Consider the following 15,971-nt stretch of genomic DNA (forward strand, 5'->3'; position numbering starts at 1 on the left):
AATCACCATAGATGGAGAGATTCTCTCTTCACCCAAGGTGAGGGAAAAAAACTTTCATCAAAAATACATGTTCAACCTTAGCACCCAAAAACAAAAGAGACAAATTGCTGATCTCTTTGTCTCTTTTGGGCCCATTTTGCATTTCCAACCTGTAATTTTATTAGATTCTTTTTGTTTTTCCAATCCCAAACGTATTATCCCAATTTAAGGTTCAATCTAGCGTTGTAGTTATATATAAGAGAAGTCTTTATTCTCAAAGCTCCCTTCAAACCTTGCTTAAGGTAAAAGGACGTAGAATAATTATTGAACAAAGTATTTTTTAGGTAGTCAATGTGTACATATGTAGAGGGTTCCTCACTCTGCTAGTGTGGGGGAAATCTCCCACGCCACACCAATAGTGGTGTGGGGGAATAGTACACCCATATGGGACTTACTTACATGGTTGAGAAGAAAACAATAAAAAAAAAAAAGAAGAAAATTTCATATCTAGAAGTGTGGCTTCTACATCAACAACCTTGCGTCTATCTTTTTCATCGTCACTATAAAATGATCTCTCTCCCCCTAAAAAGAATCCATATGAAAGGGTGTGCAATACATTGCTGCATGAAAAAACTTTTTACCATGTATTATATAGAAACATATGTACGTACATTAAAGTATAACTATATACATAGGGAATGAAAAGCTAGATCAAATTTTTTGAACAAAGGGACTGATATATTTGAAAATTTCATTTTTGTCGAGGTGGGGTCCACCGCCTTTTATTAGAGGCACTAGGGACCAGTACCGGGCAGAGAACCTGAGAGGATAATTTTCCCTTCAACGCATACTTATGAATGCTACTTATGAATGCTTAGTCATGATCAATGGTATTGGGGTGAGAAGATAGGCTATGGGTATGGTTAATTTAGAGGACATGGGTGGATTGAATGGCAATAATATGAAATACCAAATTGCCCCCATCAAGTGGGTGTGCCCATTATACCCTTCCCCTACTATTTGCTAAAAGGATAGAGAATCACCCCCACCTTTAAACCCTAGAGATGGTAAAGAACATAGTATTTGTGATGCAATACTCTAGTTCACACAACGTCAAGTAAGGAAGAGCTTGTATCTTGAGTTGGCACGTCTCCATCTTCTATCGTACCTACAAGAATACAATAGTTAATTTTATGTTTCTTAACTGCATTAATGTTCTACCCAAAAAAAAAAAAAACACTGCATTAATGGGATCAAAAAAGATTGATTGGCGACATCACAAGGGATATGTTAAAAGAAGCCGGAGTACTGTAATATTTCGCAAGGGAAAGTGTTCTTTGAGCCATGAGGAGAGGTTATGCTAGGTTGCTAGCGCCCTCTTTCTCTCTCTCCTCGTAATTTGAATGACCTTGTTGTCCTCCTATCTATGAAACCACTTGTAACTTGAATGACCCCGTTGCTTTCCTATCTACGAAACCATTCCGCTGCACCTCATTGGTTCACTGCTTTATGACGCTTGTTTAGAAAACCCTCTCCCATTATTTAATAAAGAAAAAACTAAATGAATGGGTCAAATGTAGGGTTGCAAGTTTGGTCCCATGAACTTGGACCCATCCTGAGCTCAAAAAGAGCTTGGGTTGGATTTTTCAACCCTGAGGGCAGGTTAGGGTTAGATTTTTCAAGCTCGAGGTTAGGACTGGACTAGGGTTGAGGTTGAACCCGCCCTGAGCCTAAACAGGATCTGGGCTGGATTATTCAACCCTGAGGTCGGGGCTAGGGTTGAATTTTCTAGGCCTAAGGCCAATCTAGGCCGGCCCAGGGTTTGAGGCTTCGGGCTAAACCCGGCCCAGCCTGGCCTTGAATGGCATGATGCAAATGGATTTGTGAATAATTATGTGCTTAAGCATGTTTCAAATATATTTCACATGAGGCAAATGGATTTGTGTATCTTATTCTCTATTAATAGTCGGGTGAATTGACTTGAGATAAAAATAATTCTAATTATAAATTAGGATAATTCTTAAAAGTATTAGGGTCAGCCAAAGTTAAAGCCAATCATAATGGCAAAATAAGGTCAAGGTCAAGGTCAATTAGGACCAACTTGACCCAACCGGGTCCGGTTGCAGCACAAGTCAAGTGGGAATGGGTTTGGATTTGGGGTCTCATGATTGACTTTTAAATGGATCAAGGGTCAGTCAATCCAAGCCTAATCAAAAAGAGCAATGCTAAGAGTATGCTAGGGCAACTATCTAGAAGTTCCCTTAACTACATTACACCACATAGAATCCCTTATTTCATTTTCTCCAAGGAATTTTCATTCCACAAGGCCCAGTCAAATTTAAAAGTCCTCTAGATAGCTGTCTTTAGGGTTGCCCAAAAACGTTTACCTAACCAAAACTACCCAGTTGCCAACCTTAGTTATAGACCCATTGGATGAGCTAAACATTCTTGTGGGTACATTGTAAGGCAGTTGGATTTTGACCATATTGATGCATATTGGGTCGGACTTGGGGCTCATGGGTTATATGTGAGTATTGGGTTGTTTTTAAGGGAAGGGAAGTGAAAATTTGAAACTAAAAAACTTTTGTAATCATTACCCCATGTGAATATATCATTAATTCCAAATTATATTATATTTGGTTATTAAATTTCACTTTACTTTGCATTCATTTTTCTTTGGTTTAAAAAGTAAAATAAAAAATACATGTGAAATGTATGATTACTAAATATAGCAAGAAATTTAAGTAATTTATACAATCACATGGGCTAATGATTACATAAGTTTCTTTTTTTGGTTTGAAAAATTTTCCTTCCCTTTCCTTTAGTATCCCTTCCAACCAAAAGTAGCATGAGAGGGAGATGAAATAAGGGATTGTTTCTAAGGTTGTAAAGTATCTCTTTAAGGCAAAAGTTGAGACTTATGAGAGGGAGATGGGTCTTTCATCTTTGCTTTCTAGGGTTGAGCATGGTTTTAGTGTGCATGGTGTCGGATTGGGTATCAGTATCTGATAACTTACATGCATGTCTAATTAAAATGACCTACTGATATTATCAATCATATCGGATGTTTTTATCCCCAAAGATACCTATATCATATCATATTTTTACAATTTCACTCTTTGTTCATTTCATTGCATTGATATGTTATCAGTCAAGTATCAATATCAGTATCAGCTGATCCAATACCGTTTCCCTAAGTTTGAGAGATGCAAGGAAGAGATGCTAATTTTCTTGTAACTCTCTCAAATAGTGGAAGAAGTGAAAACCTTCCATCTCATCCATGGAAGCTGGCAAGTTTGCTTTGTGTTATATGCATAGTTTCAGGAATCGAAAGTCCGGTCGAATTGGATGATTTCAATCTGATTCGTAAGGTTCAGGTTGATTCCAACCGATTCTTGGTCAATTCTAAACAATTTTGTCTGAATCAGAATTGTAATCCTTAGAGGCCAATTTTGTTGCCGATTCCTCTTACTTGAACCATAATTTTATGTATGAGTTATAGGTATTGATATCAATGACCATTACCGGTCACGTACTCACATTTGATACGGACGTCGAAACGATATGGAACAGGGCGTATCAGCCCGCATCATGTGTACATTAAAAAATGAACCACTTTTTTGCCAATATTTTCTATCGGTATCAGTATCGTATCGCTTTTGGTATCGGTTTCAATATCGGTATTGGTATCCAATAACTTACATGTGAGTCTGATTAAAATGATCTACCGATTCTATTTAGTTATTTGGTGGCCCATTTGAAGGGTCCTCTTCAAGCAAAAGATACGGATAAGAATGGCCCATAAATAGAAAAACAGATACGAAAGAGGCTCCAAGAGTCAACACAATCAATCACCATCCCAGGCCCACGGCCCATCCTTTCTGTTTCTTAGAAGATCCCATGAGTTTTGACGCCGAACACCGCTGGATTGGAATTTTTTCCTGCATGTGCATGTGCCAATGCTGTGAAGCTACAGGTCAAGCCCAAGGTGGGACCTTCTTCGTTAAAGGTCAAGATTCATTCACAAGTGATCAACGTGTACGGCTTATGATAAGACACCACGACTTAAAACCGTGCATCGGTACCATCAGATATCTTTCGCTCCAAACCAAAACCCCAAACCCAATTGCTCATTTAAAACTCTGATTCTTTGTCTCACTTTCTCTCTCTTTCTCTCTCTCTTAAACTTTTATCGTTCCAGAAGAAAGCGGCATTTCATCATTACAGCACGGCCGGAGAGAACTTCTCGATCTCCGCCGGTGAATTCTCCGTTCGATAGTTGACCGTCTGACACTATCGAAGGTATACAATGCTTCGTCGACAACTTCCCTTATTTATCGATTTAGGGTTAGGTCACTACAATTTTTAGATTGCTTTACAGAGATTCCATAATTCGGACCAAAAACTTTCTGTTGTGATTCTGATAAAGCCTTCGAATCGTAGACAGTTCTAAAGTGAAATCCTAAATCAATCCTTCGGTTTGAAGTTAAGCATGGCGGGACTAACATGCTAGGGTTTGGTTTCTGTAGGTGGAGGTTTGGATGAGAGCAGAGAATATCGCATGCATCTCGATCGAGTTCCTGAGTGTGACAATGATCTCGCCGACTACTATCGAGGATCGTGATCTTTGCTTAGTGTTGTAGTCTCTGATTAAAATACTCTTTGACGAAAGGTTGAGGGGCAGACCGTACTTGGGCATAGAAGCATACTAAGGAGACTTGCGACTGTTCAACTTCGAAGGTTCTGTGTTCGATTAACTTAGAGAACGGTATTACTTGCGCGAGAGCTTGGATTCGATCGTCCTTTCCCTTGGACCAGAGGAGGGAATAACTACCTCGGTTTTGCCCTTAAGAGTTTGACTTTGCACTAAAATGGTATGTATTTGTTAAAGCTTCCACCCCTCCCCCAATTCGCTGAAATGTAGTTTTGTAACTTCGGGATATGAATTAAGTGTTGGCTTGAACGAGTGTGCTGCGTACTGGGATGGTTTTTTTTCTTTAGCTTCCAATGATAGTTTTGCATGCAAATCATATAGGAATGATTAATCATAACATCCAATTGATATCTCGGTTTTATTGTATGAGTAGCACATTTGATGGGTTCCAGTTTTTTTGGGTGGATAAGATTGTGTTTTTCATCTGCATGCGTTGTTCAATTGAACTCTACTGTGGCTCGCAACCTTGAGAGCACAGCCATGGTGGAGAATCATTTAAGCTGGAATTTTCTTTTTTTGGGTGTCGTTGGGGGTGGGCTTATCAGTTGGGGGAATTAGCACATTCTTCTTGTTATTCAGTTTAGCGTTGAATAGCACTACGTGAAGTGTGTTGGGAGCTTGTCAACTGAAGAATTTCAGCATCTTGCCCTCTCATTCTTTAGGTTTTTCTTTTGAAATATTGTTGTTTACATGTTCCGGTGCTAGTACGAAAGTGATATGTTGTGTTTTGATAGCCCATGAATAATAGATATTATTTCTGCATTCTCATTTTCCAAATTGTGGCTAAAATTTATTTACACTTGATGGCAGTGCATTCAAGTTTTCATTTTTAACAAATTTTTATGGGTGCTAGTTTGCAACTATGCATTGTGTTGCAAATTGGGTTATAAATTTGATAAAATCCTCAAAGCTTGTGGGATGACATTTCTGTTCAGGTGTACCAGGAATGAATTTATGGAAAGCAAGTAAGCAACCATGTTTTGGACGATGTAGGAACCTGTAAAGGACATGAAGAAGTCGGAGAAAAATAGAAATGTATAGATTAAATAAGACAATAGACTTGTGATAGAGAAGAGAAAAAAAAAAAAAAAAAAACAGGATACAACTTGAATTGGATTAACCGGTCAATTTCCTTATATTTATAACTTTCCCTCCCTTTCCTTGTTGAATCTTGTACTTTTGGCGAATTTAGAGCTGGGTCAAAACCTGGTTTTAACTGAGCTTAAAAATTGGTTGCAGACATTCTGGAGTTCCTCTAAAGTCTCTTAACAACTTTTTTTTTGATGGTTTATGTTCTATTCCTGATGGAATATTTGAATGGTTCATAAGCATGCTGAAAATTGCCTTCATGCATGAGTGTTTATTAGCTGATTAGTTTGGAGTTATTCCTGTGGTTTTTTTCTGAGGAGAGAAGATTTCTTCACTGTAATGTAGTAATCACGGAGGTGTGTATTCTTTTGTTGTTAGCTAAATTTATTCAATGGAAGGGACGTTTTGAATAGAGCTGAGCTTGGATCCATAGTTTTTGGGGGGAGGGGGATTGGGGGATGCAGTTTCGTTATTTTAAATTTGCAGAGATATGTGTCTATCCATGCACACTAGGTTTGTTACTTGAGTATTATGATCAGTTGTGCAACATGCTTGGAGATGATTCTGAATCCATCTTGTGGATTTTATAGTGATGTGGTTAGTTGACTGTATGAGATATAATGATAATTGTACTATTCTTGACTATACAGTTCAATAAACATTTCTCGTTCTGGCCTATAAAAGAATTTCAATATGCTCATTTCTTTTCTTTATTCACTGTGTTTTACCATCAGATAAATTTTCCTATATTGATGGAACCCTTACTTTTTCTTTTGCATATTTGTTTCTCTGTAATTGTTTCTTTCAGTCTTTCCAGAGCAAAGGCTTTTGGATTGCAAAGGGTCCTGGTTGTTTAACAGATGGAGATATGGCTTATGATAACTTGTCCAGAATTGAACCAAAGCGTGCTCATCAATGGTTCATAGATGGTAGTGAACCAGAGTTATTTCCTAATAAGAAACAAGCAATAGAATCTTCAAATAGCAAGTCGATTTCAGGAATCGCAAATGTGGGTGTTTCTCCATGGGAAAATTCTTCAAGTTTCCAGTCAGTTTCAGGCCAGTTCAGTGACCGATTATTTGGATCTGAAACTGTAAGGACTATAAATTTTGGTGGTAGGAACATTTCGTCTGTAAATGCCGGAAATTTGAATATGGTAAGAAAGGGTGTTGAGGAACCTTTTGGAAATGACCCATCTGTTGGTTTATCTATATCTCATACAATGGAAGATCCTGGTTCATGTCTCAGTTATGGTGGCATCAGAAAAATTAAAATCAATCAGGTCAAAGATTCTGACAATGGCATGACTGTATCAATGGGACAATCATACAGTACAGGGGACAATGTTACCATGTCAATGGGTCACTCCTTTAACAAGAGAGATGACAACAGTATATCCATTGGTCACACCTATAATAGGGGGAATGAGAGTAACATATCAATAGGTCACACTTATGTTAGGGGTGAGGCAAGTACCATATCAATGGGCCACACCCATAACAAGGGGAATGATAATACCATATCAATGGGTCAGAGCTATAGTAGGGGGAGTGATAATACAATATCAATGGGTCAGACCTACAGGGGGGATGACAACTCCATATCAATTGGTCACACCTACACTAGGGGGGATGACAATACCATATCAATGGGTTCCCCCTATAATAGGGGGGATGAAAACATGTCAATGGGTCAGGCCTATGGTAAGGGGGATGGGAATACCATATCAATGGGTCACAACTATGATAAGGCTGAAGAACACACCATATCAATGGGTCACAACTTTAATAAAGGGGAAGGAAGTACAGTGTCAATGAGCCTTAGCTATAATAAGGGGGATAGCAACATCATTTCAATGGGTCACATCTACAACAAGGGAGATAATATCATTTCAATGGGTCATACTTTTGACAAGGTGGAGGGCACCACCATATCGTTTGGTGGCTATGATGAAGAACCAGAGATGAACCCATCAGGCATTAGCAGCTACAACTTGTTAATGAGTCAATCTTCTGTTCAGCCCTCAGAAGCGCTTGGTGGGAAGGAGCCAGTTGATTCAAATGCAAATCTTCTTGTAGGTGCTACTCTGCTGGCAGCATGTGGAAGTGAAACAGTTCCTAAGAATAAGATGGAGCTAAAAATGTCGAAAAAGGTAGCTCCCAACAATTTCCCTTCAAATGTCAAAAGCTTGTTATCAACTGGTATGCTTGATGGAGTAACTGTGAAGTATATATCCTGGTCGCGAGAGGTAAATTTTGGATATCCTATGTCCTTTTTCACCTTTTTTTTTTTTTTTTACCAAAGTGACTGTTTTATTTTGTATGCATATCAGAAGGAGCTTCGTGGGGTTATTAAAGGTTCTGGATATTTATGCAGCTGTCAGTCATGTAATTACTCTAAGGTGAGTAAGATTTAGTTTTGACTTCCAAGTGGTTCGACTATTGAAGTGTTATATTCTGAATATCTTGATCATCCTGATCAATCCATTGTTCGTTCAGCCACTAAATGCTTATGAGTTTGAGCGCCATGCTGGTTGCAAAACAAAGCACCCAAATAATCACATTTTCTTTGAGAACGGGAAGACTGTCTATGGGATTGTCCAAGAACTAAGGAGTACCCCTCAGAACTTGTTGTTTGAAGCAATTCAAACTGTGACAGGTTCGCAGATCAATCAGAAGGCCTTCCGTATTTGGAAAGGTAATGACTACTATTCGTTTAAGTTGCTGTCCTAGCCTTATAGGTTTAAGACACTTCTGTTGGATAATCTCAGATCTAGCAGAATTGTACTTAAGCCTCCATTTGTTGAGTTATTACATGTTGTAGGTACCTCACATTCTTTTAAGTGCGCATTGTAACCCTTCCTGTTTCAAACATAGAAACAAGAACTCAGTTATTCTCTTCTTTTTGATTCATTTTCAGCAGATAATGGCATATACATACTCACTTTTTCTCTCTTTCAGAATCGTTTGAAGCAGCCACCCGTGAACTTCAGCGTATATACGGCAAGGATGAAATACAACAACCAAAAAAGGAGCTTCCTTAAGTCTTCCTTCAAAACCTCTCTTTTGTGTAAGTAAGCATATGGCTTTTGGGTATTGATATTATTCTCTCATTGTAGATAAGAACCTGATATCCTTGTGGTTTTGTGACAAGGTCCTTTGGATAGAGCTATTATGGTTGTATTTTGAAACATACTGAATAGAAAAGGCTAGCATTCCTTTCTCTTCCAGCAGACATTTCATGTATATTTATTTACTTTCGGTAGTCCTGGACTTCTTCAGAGGTGAAAGTTGGTTAAACCTGTGATCATAGACCTATCTAATGCTATCTACCTCATGAAAAAATGAAGCATGTGTAAATCATAATTGTCTGAATTATCCAGTAAATTATAAGCAAGATCTTGAGCAAATGGGTTCCCCACCCCTTCCCCCCCCCCCCCCCATCTTGTTTGGTCAACTAATTGCGATGCACTTTGGCTTGAAATTTATTTATTGATTAAAAATATGAAAATGCAATCTTTGTAGAAGCAGAAAAACACTGTGTGTTGCCATAGTTCTGTCCAAGCTATTGATGCTTTTTTAGTCGTAGAACACATTGTGTTGCTATAGTTCGATGACTAGTTCTGAAATCATGAAAATCTTCCAATATGATCTTAAGTTCGATGCAAAATCAGGTAAAGAGTTAAAGGGAGAAGAAGACCCATCTTCTCCACTAAAAAAAATTGTCTAACCTTTCTATAGCAGGAGAAATTGTTGTCGCTTCAGCCCTTTCAGAGGCCATATAAATTTCCTTCTAGAGGCATGAGGCATTCAATTACCAGGAATTAAATTATTCAGTAAGCTGGGAATTGTTTCCACATGGTTATTAAGGCCTCCTTTGATAAGCTTGATTTGGTATGAAATTGAATCTGAACTTGCTATGTAGCTATGAGAAGTGGATAACTACCATCATCTGGAAATTTCATGGCTTCCAATTTCGTCAAATGTTTGGGAGGTAATGTGTAGGTATAGTAATACTTGAAATATGCTTTGTGGCTCCATCTTTTGAACCTTCGTCTCTGATCTTTGGCTTTAAGGGTGTCAATTGGTCGGATTGAATCAGTTTCGGTCTTGTATTAGGCCAGATCGAACCAAACTGTTAAGCTGAAGTATGGTTTTTATCTAGTTCGGTTTGGATTTTTCCTAGTCGGTGGTACGAGTGTGGATTCATACATATAGAGAACGGCAAGGTCATTTCATGCGAGAACAGTAGTAGAAGCATACCCTCTTTTGGCGGTTCTGAAACCTTTTCCCATTTAAAAAACAGTAGTAGAAGCTTTTTTTTTTTGGGGGGGGGGGGTTGGGGTTGGTTGTTCTCAATCGGTCTGGTTTTGGGTTCGATTCGGTTTAATTAGTCACTTGGTCCATGGTTTTAGGTATCAGGGGATCCGTACGGATAAGGGTACAGGGACCTTTATCCCCTGAGGATCGCTGACTGGTATGGTTGTGCGGTTCCTCTCATAGGGGGGCTAAAATGACCATTCCACCCCCTGATCGAACACTCTACTTGGGTGGGGTCCACTCCTTTTTATTAGAGGCACTAGGGAATTGTACCGGGCAGGGGAACCGCAGGTGATAAAAATTCAAGGGGACAGTATCAGTCGGTATCGAACATATCACAGTTTTATCTTCAAAGAGACAGATAACATAGGGTATTTTGACCATTTTACCCCATGTCTGTACCATGCGCTGATCAATATCAATATCGATGTTGATTGATACAGACAATCCAAGGCGGCTGATACTTAAAACCATGATTCGGTTTGGTTTGTTTTTTACTGCTCTCCAAAAACCCTAACACAAAAATGCCCAATAAGGGTTTGGTCCGGTTTTGTTAGGACGGTTCCAGGCTTCCAGCAATCCAATCGGTTCAGATTGGATTTTGACACCCCTACTTGACTTGAATCACTCTTGTTACGGACCTTTCAGTGAGAAAGGAGGGGAATTAGCAGTAGGTCTAAAGAAACCCAACTGAAACCTGCTGAGTGGGCTTAACACCCATGTTTGAGCATGATTGGGCCCAACTCACAATCTCTGGATCACTGGTGGGCTTGACAACCCTACAAAGAACAAATCATCCTCCAAATTTGCTTTATATTTATTCAATTGCAGTTTACATACCGGGAACAAGATTTGTGGTGCAACAACAATAATGTTGAAGGCTCCATGGACTAAATAGAACTTAAAAGATACCTACTTTCTGAGATTTCCAAACAAAATTTTAAACTGGGTACACAATCAAATTGACCTCTAGTGCTCAAAATCTCCTGTTGAAGAGGGTTTTTGGGTTGTTGTTGTCACTCCTGTTTTGGCCAAAACAATGATGGCTAATTCATTGTCATTATTCTTCTTCTCTTCATTACTGGCGATCGCCGTTGGCAGTTCAGTTAGTACTACTGGTGAAGACTTGTGATCTTTGCCCTTACCCCACACCACAAGATACAATCCAATGGCTATGACTATTGCCCCAATTATGCTGCAAATTTGTAATGTGATAAAAAGATCTTTAATTAGCTGGTATTTTAAAAAATGGTTATTCATGGTGAAAGGGTTTTGATTCATACCTTCCTAGACATAGCAGTTCTCCTAAAATGAAAGTACTCAGTACAGCAACAATAACCATGCTTAGGGGACTAAAGGATGTGATGAAAACTGGTCCTCTTTCCTTCATTATCACTCCTTGGATAGAATAAGCTATCCCAGAACACACTATTCCCTGCAAGCATTTGAGTGAATTCTCAACAATCAACATTAAGCTCCATAGGTTAAACCAAAGCAAACCCATAAAGAGAAGAATATTCTTGGCCTATTTTCTATGGCCTGAAGTCATGACTTACACTGTAGAGGACAGCCACAAGTTTCATGTCCCATTGAAGAGACCAGATAGCAGTGTTACTGTGTTCAATTGCTAGCGTAACCAAGGTGCCCTCGATCGTGCCCATCAAACATATCCAAACAGTGAGAGAGAGCTCAGCTGGATATGTCTTTAATGTGATTGCCTAGTACAGCACAAGAAGGAAAAAACTGAAACTTTTTTACCAGATTCTTTATCTTCAGTTCATCACTACTCATCCTAGCTATTAATTAGTTTAATTAAGACTAGTTATTGATGATCTATGTATGGGTGGTGTATTGTGGGAGATATTGCTTACCTGCAGGATGACAAATCCAGCCCAGCAGACGCAACCTGCTGTGATCATAAGAGCTCCTTTAAGAGGTTGTTGATGGACACTGGCTTCTGTTCCATCTTGGCTTCCTGTTCCTTTGGTCCATGGCAAATCTATGGAGGGACCTTTGATTAGGGTCATTAGCATTGCTCCCCCAACTGTCACTATAGTTCCAACCACCTTAGCTATGCTTCTTGGTCTCCTAATATTCACTTTCTCCATCCTTCAAATCACTCACCACCAACTCAAGTTAGCCACTTTCGACACTTCTCTCCACATATTTCACACTCAAAAACTCATTACCATGAACTAACCCATATGTATAAAGCATCAAACAGTGACCGAAAAACTCATGTATAGTATAATTATGCATGGAAGTTAGCCTTCTGAAGAGGTATGAGAAACAAATTAGGTGGAACAATAAAATACTGTAACAGAGGAATTACCTAAGTAGGAAAGCCATTACGAAGGTCAAGGCAGGAAGCATATTGGACATGGCTGTGGTGAATGTGGCTGAGGTATACTGCATTCCAGCATAGTATAAGTTCTGGTCAAGTACTGGTCTGTAGAGAATAAGTTAAGTAGTTTAGTTCCCAGTGTTAGCTAGATTGTTTTCTTTAGCTCACAAGAGAGACTATCTATCCAATAAGATTCCACTTAAGTCTATGTAATGGTTATAGTGATTACTCTAACAATCCGAGAAATGTGATCTTGGCGAAGATGGATACTGTCATCGGCGGCCTCACCTTCCTGATGAAACATGAAACAAAGTTAAGTCATGCTGCATTAATATTTGCCAAAATACTAATACAAATTATAAGTTTTTTGGATACTCAAAACCCAAGTTATTCAAGAGTGGATCAAATAGGCAATCCTATTGGTAATCTGTCTGATCTAGAGCCAATCAGCCTAACACCACAGAGAGGGGGAGAGAGGGAGAGAGGTTATCAATTAGTGGATGCTCTAGTTGACTCACCAAATTTTGAAACAGTTCCTCTGTTTTTCTAACATCTCTAATTTAGGAAGCCTCCAAGATGTTGAAACATAAGAAACTATATTCTTTACATTTAAATCTCAAAAATGCTAACCTCACAGAATCTGTGATCCTCATGAATCTTACAGCCAAATCTCCTGTCCTAAAGATAATTATAATTTCTTATCCCTCCTATTTTACAGGTTCCCTAAACCAGTATGCCATGGGACTTGTTTGGAACAGACAGTAAAAGAATTGTGAGGTTAGCAAACTCTTCAAGTCTGTCTATCTAATATAAGCTTAAAATCTAAGCCAACCAATACAAATTGAGAACAAAGAGAGTTAGTTCTTTACAAACAAAATCAACCACAGCTAAGAAAAACTGTTTCAAATAGTGGACACACACACAAACCTCTCTAAGATAATAGCAAAGGGGAAGATGACAGCAGTTGCAATGGCGTGGCGGTAGACAGCAAGGGTGTAATGGCTCATCCCCTCATCCATAGCAATCTTGACTATGATAGCCAGCCCTGCAATCCCAAACTGCAACAGTAACACAGCCAAGAATAGCTTTGCCTTATGGAACAGACGACACAAGTATTGACTTATCATCAATATTTGCCTTTCCATCTCAAACCAAAACTATATGAACTCAGCTTTTAATTAAAAACTTAAAACTAACAATGTCAAACACTTGTTTATGAAGTAGCCTTTGCTAGAAAAGAGAGAAATGTGAAAGAAATCCACCTGATCTACTGAATCAAATAGGAGAGGTGATGCCTTATTTATATACCAACCAGCCCAGCAGCCTCATGCATGGAAAAACAATCTCAACTAGTCTGGTAGTCAAGTCTAGGGGCTCCACTAAGTTAGGCATTTGGCATTAGAACTCAATGGCACCCTTGTGCATTCCAACATCCTTAATTAACAAAAGCTAAAAGCTGGATTAAACTTTGTAGATAAGAGATCCACTTTATTAGTTGTTGTTTTCTTGAAAAATAAAAAGAGTTAAAGAAAGGAATCCTTTGAGAAGACGCATCAATGCTAAATCAAGATCCACTAACTGGCAAGTATTTTAGACTGTTTTTGCCTTTTTCTTGTTAAGGGTTGCTTACTAGATAGATTGAACCTTGAACTGTATATATATATATGTAGTATATATGGATTGGATGAGTATCATAAGCATCCAATTAGTTTGCCTTAAACAGTTACAAAATGTGCATGTCAGATCATGAACTTTGTTAAGTGTACTATGTCACTAATCCGTGAATAGTTATAAAGATTGTATTATCTTTTCAAAAGATAAGTTTCTATAATCTTGCAAGTAGGTGCTCTTTTGGAAAGAGAAAAGAAATCCCACCTCATATTGAGTCCATGGAGGTAGAAAGAAAATAAATATCGGGAAAAGGTTCTCTTAGTTGGACCACGGAGGGATGGAGGGTACGTTAGCATACTCTCTTTATCGATCTTCTCCTCACATTAAATGAACTCCCTTACCCCCTTAGTTACGAAACCGTTCTATCCATCACGTATTAGTGCCCTCCTCTATGCCACTTGCTCGGAGAGCCCTCTCCCTTATACTGAAATCCCACTTCATATTGAGTCTGTGGAGGTAGAAAGAAAATAAGTACATGGAAAAGGTTCTCTTAGTTGGACCCACGGAGGTTACGTTGGCATCCTCTCTCTATCTCCTCCTCACATGAAATGTATACTCTACCCTTTATTTACAAAACCGTTCTATCGTCACATATTAGTAACCTTACTTTTTCGCTCTTTTAGTATAACATACAAACTTTTTTTCCAATGAAGGTAATATTGTCATTTCACATGTATGTATACTTGAAAAATGTGCATAATAATGACACATTCTGATAATAACATAATGATATACTACTTTCAAATTATTTTTGAAAATCCTTTTGTACTTTAACTTAAAAGAACTTTTAGCTGTCAAGTTTTAAATTTACATCAAAATTAAAATTTTTTCGTACTACCATTTGCATAATGTACATATAATGTATTGTTATACATAAAGAATACACGTAATTGATCAAGTGTAGGGACCAATAGTTGAGCCTAGTTAGGTGAATTTATTCCCCACCATGAGGCAGTTAGTAGCATTTGGCATCACTTCTATGGATTGATTTTGAAGGTTTTGATGCTATAGATGTGATACTAAATGGAACACGTTTAGTACAAATTCTATTCTTTGACATGATTAAAGAATTTTTTTGCACTATTTTATTCTTTGAAATGACAAATTGCAGAGATGATACATAGTATATATTATTCATAATCACTATAGAAATCACTAAGTCAAAATCAAAGAATCCTTTCTCGGAGGAATCACTTTAAACAATTGAAAGGGATATCAAGAAGATTTAGCACTCGAATTTTTCGACACAAATGTTTCCCTCTTATCACTATGTAGGTATCCATCCAAACAAAACAAAATTACCCACATGGAAAAATAAATAAAATTATTGCAACTTTCATTTAATAGAAAGAATTAGGATAATTGTCATAACAATGTAAGGTCTAATACATTCAAGTCATCATAAATTAAAGTTGTATTAGATATGTATTCTAGGTCAATTTCGCATTCTCAGATGATAAAAACAACTATTTTTTATCATTCGAGGGAATGCAAAATCGACTTAGAATGCATTCCAAGAATGCATACCAAATGCTGCCTAAAATTTATCATGAAAGTTGGTATTTGGTTAAATCAATTCACCAACAATCACCCTAGCAATCTTGGCTACATGTATACAAAGGAGGAGGGTTGGTAAGTCATGTCGGCAACCGGTACCGAAAGAAAACCCTAGAGCCAAACCCTTTTTATTTTTTATTTATTTATTATTTTTTTATGTATGATCTATGTAATTATGTGAAATATCACAATTAACATATTTATCTAACATGAGTGTGTGAATGAAATGATAGTTTTACAGCATCGAAATTTTACGACAACAGCCTACCGTAATGAGCAGCTAAGACACTATATCGTA

General features: G+C 38.0%; 2 protein-coding genes across 2 annotated transcripts; one reads left to right on the forward strand and one right to left on the reverse strand.

Moving 5' to 3' along the window:
• The first annotated feature begins 4,693 nt into the window (after nucleotides 1-4,693).
• Nucleotides 4,694-9,091, forward strand: LOC122652193. The gene is made up of 5 exons (XM_043845871.1): nucleotides 4,694-4,853; nucleotides 6,591-8,030; nucleotides 8,115-8,183; nucleotides 8,281-8,479; nucleotides 8,743-9,091. The coding sequence occupies exons 1-5, from the start codon at nucleotides 4,851-4,853 to the stop codon at nucleotides 8,823-8,825; spliced, it is 1,794 nt and encodes a 597-aa protein (XP_043701806.1). The 5' UTR covers nucleotides 4,694-4,850; the 3' UTR covers nucleotides 8,826-9,091.
• A 1,979-nt stretch (nucleotides 9,092-11,070) lies between these two features.
• On the reverse strand, nucleotides 11,071-13,721 carry LOC122650397 (WAT1-related protein At2g39510-like). The gene is made up of 7 exons (XM_043843815.1): nucleotides 13,373-13,721; nucleotides 12,675-12,737; nucleotides 12,434-12,550; nucleotides 11,973-12,210; nucleotides 11,658-11,819; nucleotides 11,385-11,536; nucleotides 11,071-11,296 (listed from the first exon to the last, which is right to left on the reverse strand). The coding sequence occupies exons 1-7, from the start codon at nucleotides 13,588-13,590 to the stop codon at nucleotides 11,071-11,073; spliced, it is 1,176 nt and encodes a 391-aa protein (XP_043699750.1). The 5' UTR covers nucleotides 13,591-13,721.
• Between the last annotated feature and the right edge of the window lie 2,250 nt (nucleotides 13,722-15,971).

Source organism: Telopea speciosissima, chromosome 2 (genome assembly GCF_018873765.1).
Source record: "Telopea speciosissima isolate NSW1024214 ecotype Mountain lineage chromosome 2, Tspe_v1, whole genome shotgun sequence".
Taxonomy (NCBI): domain Eukaryota; kingdom Viridiplantae; phylum Streptophyta; class Magnoliopsida; order Proteales; family Proteaceae; genus Telopea; species Telopea speciosissima.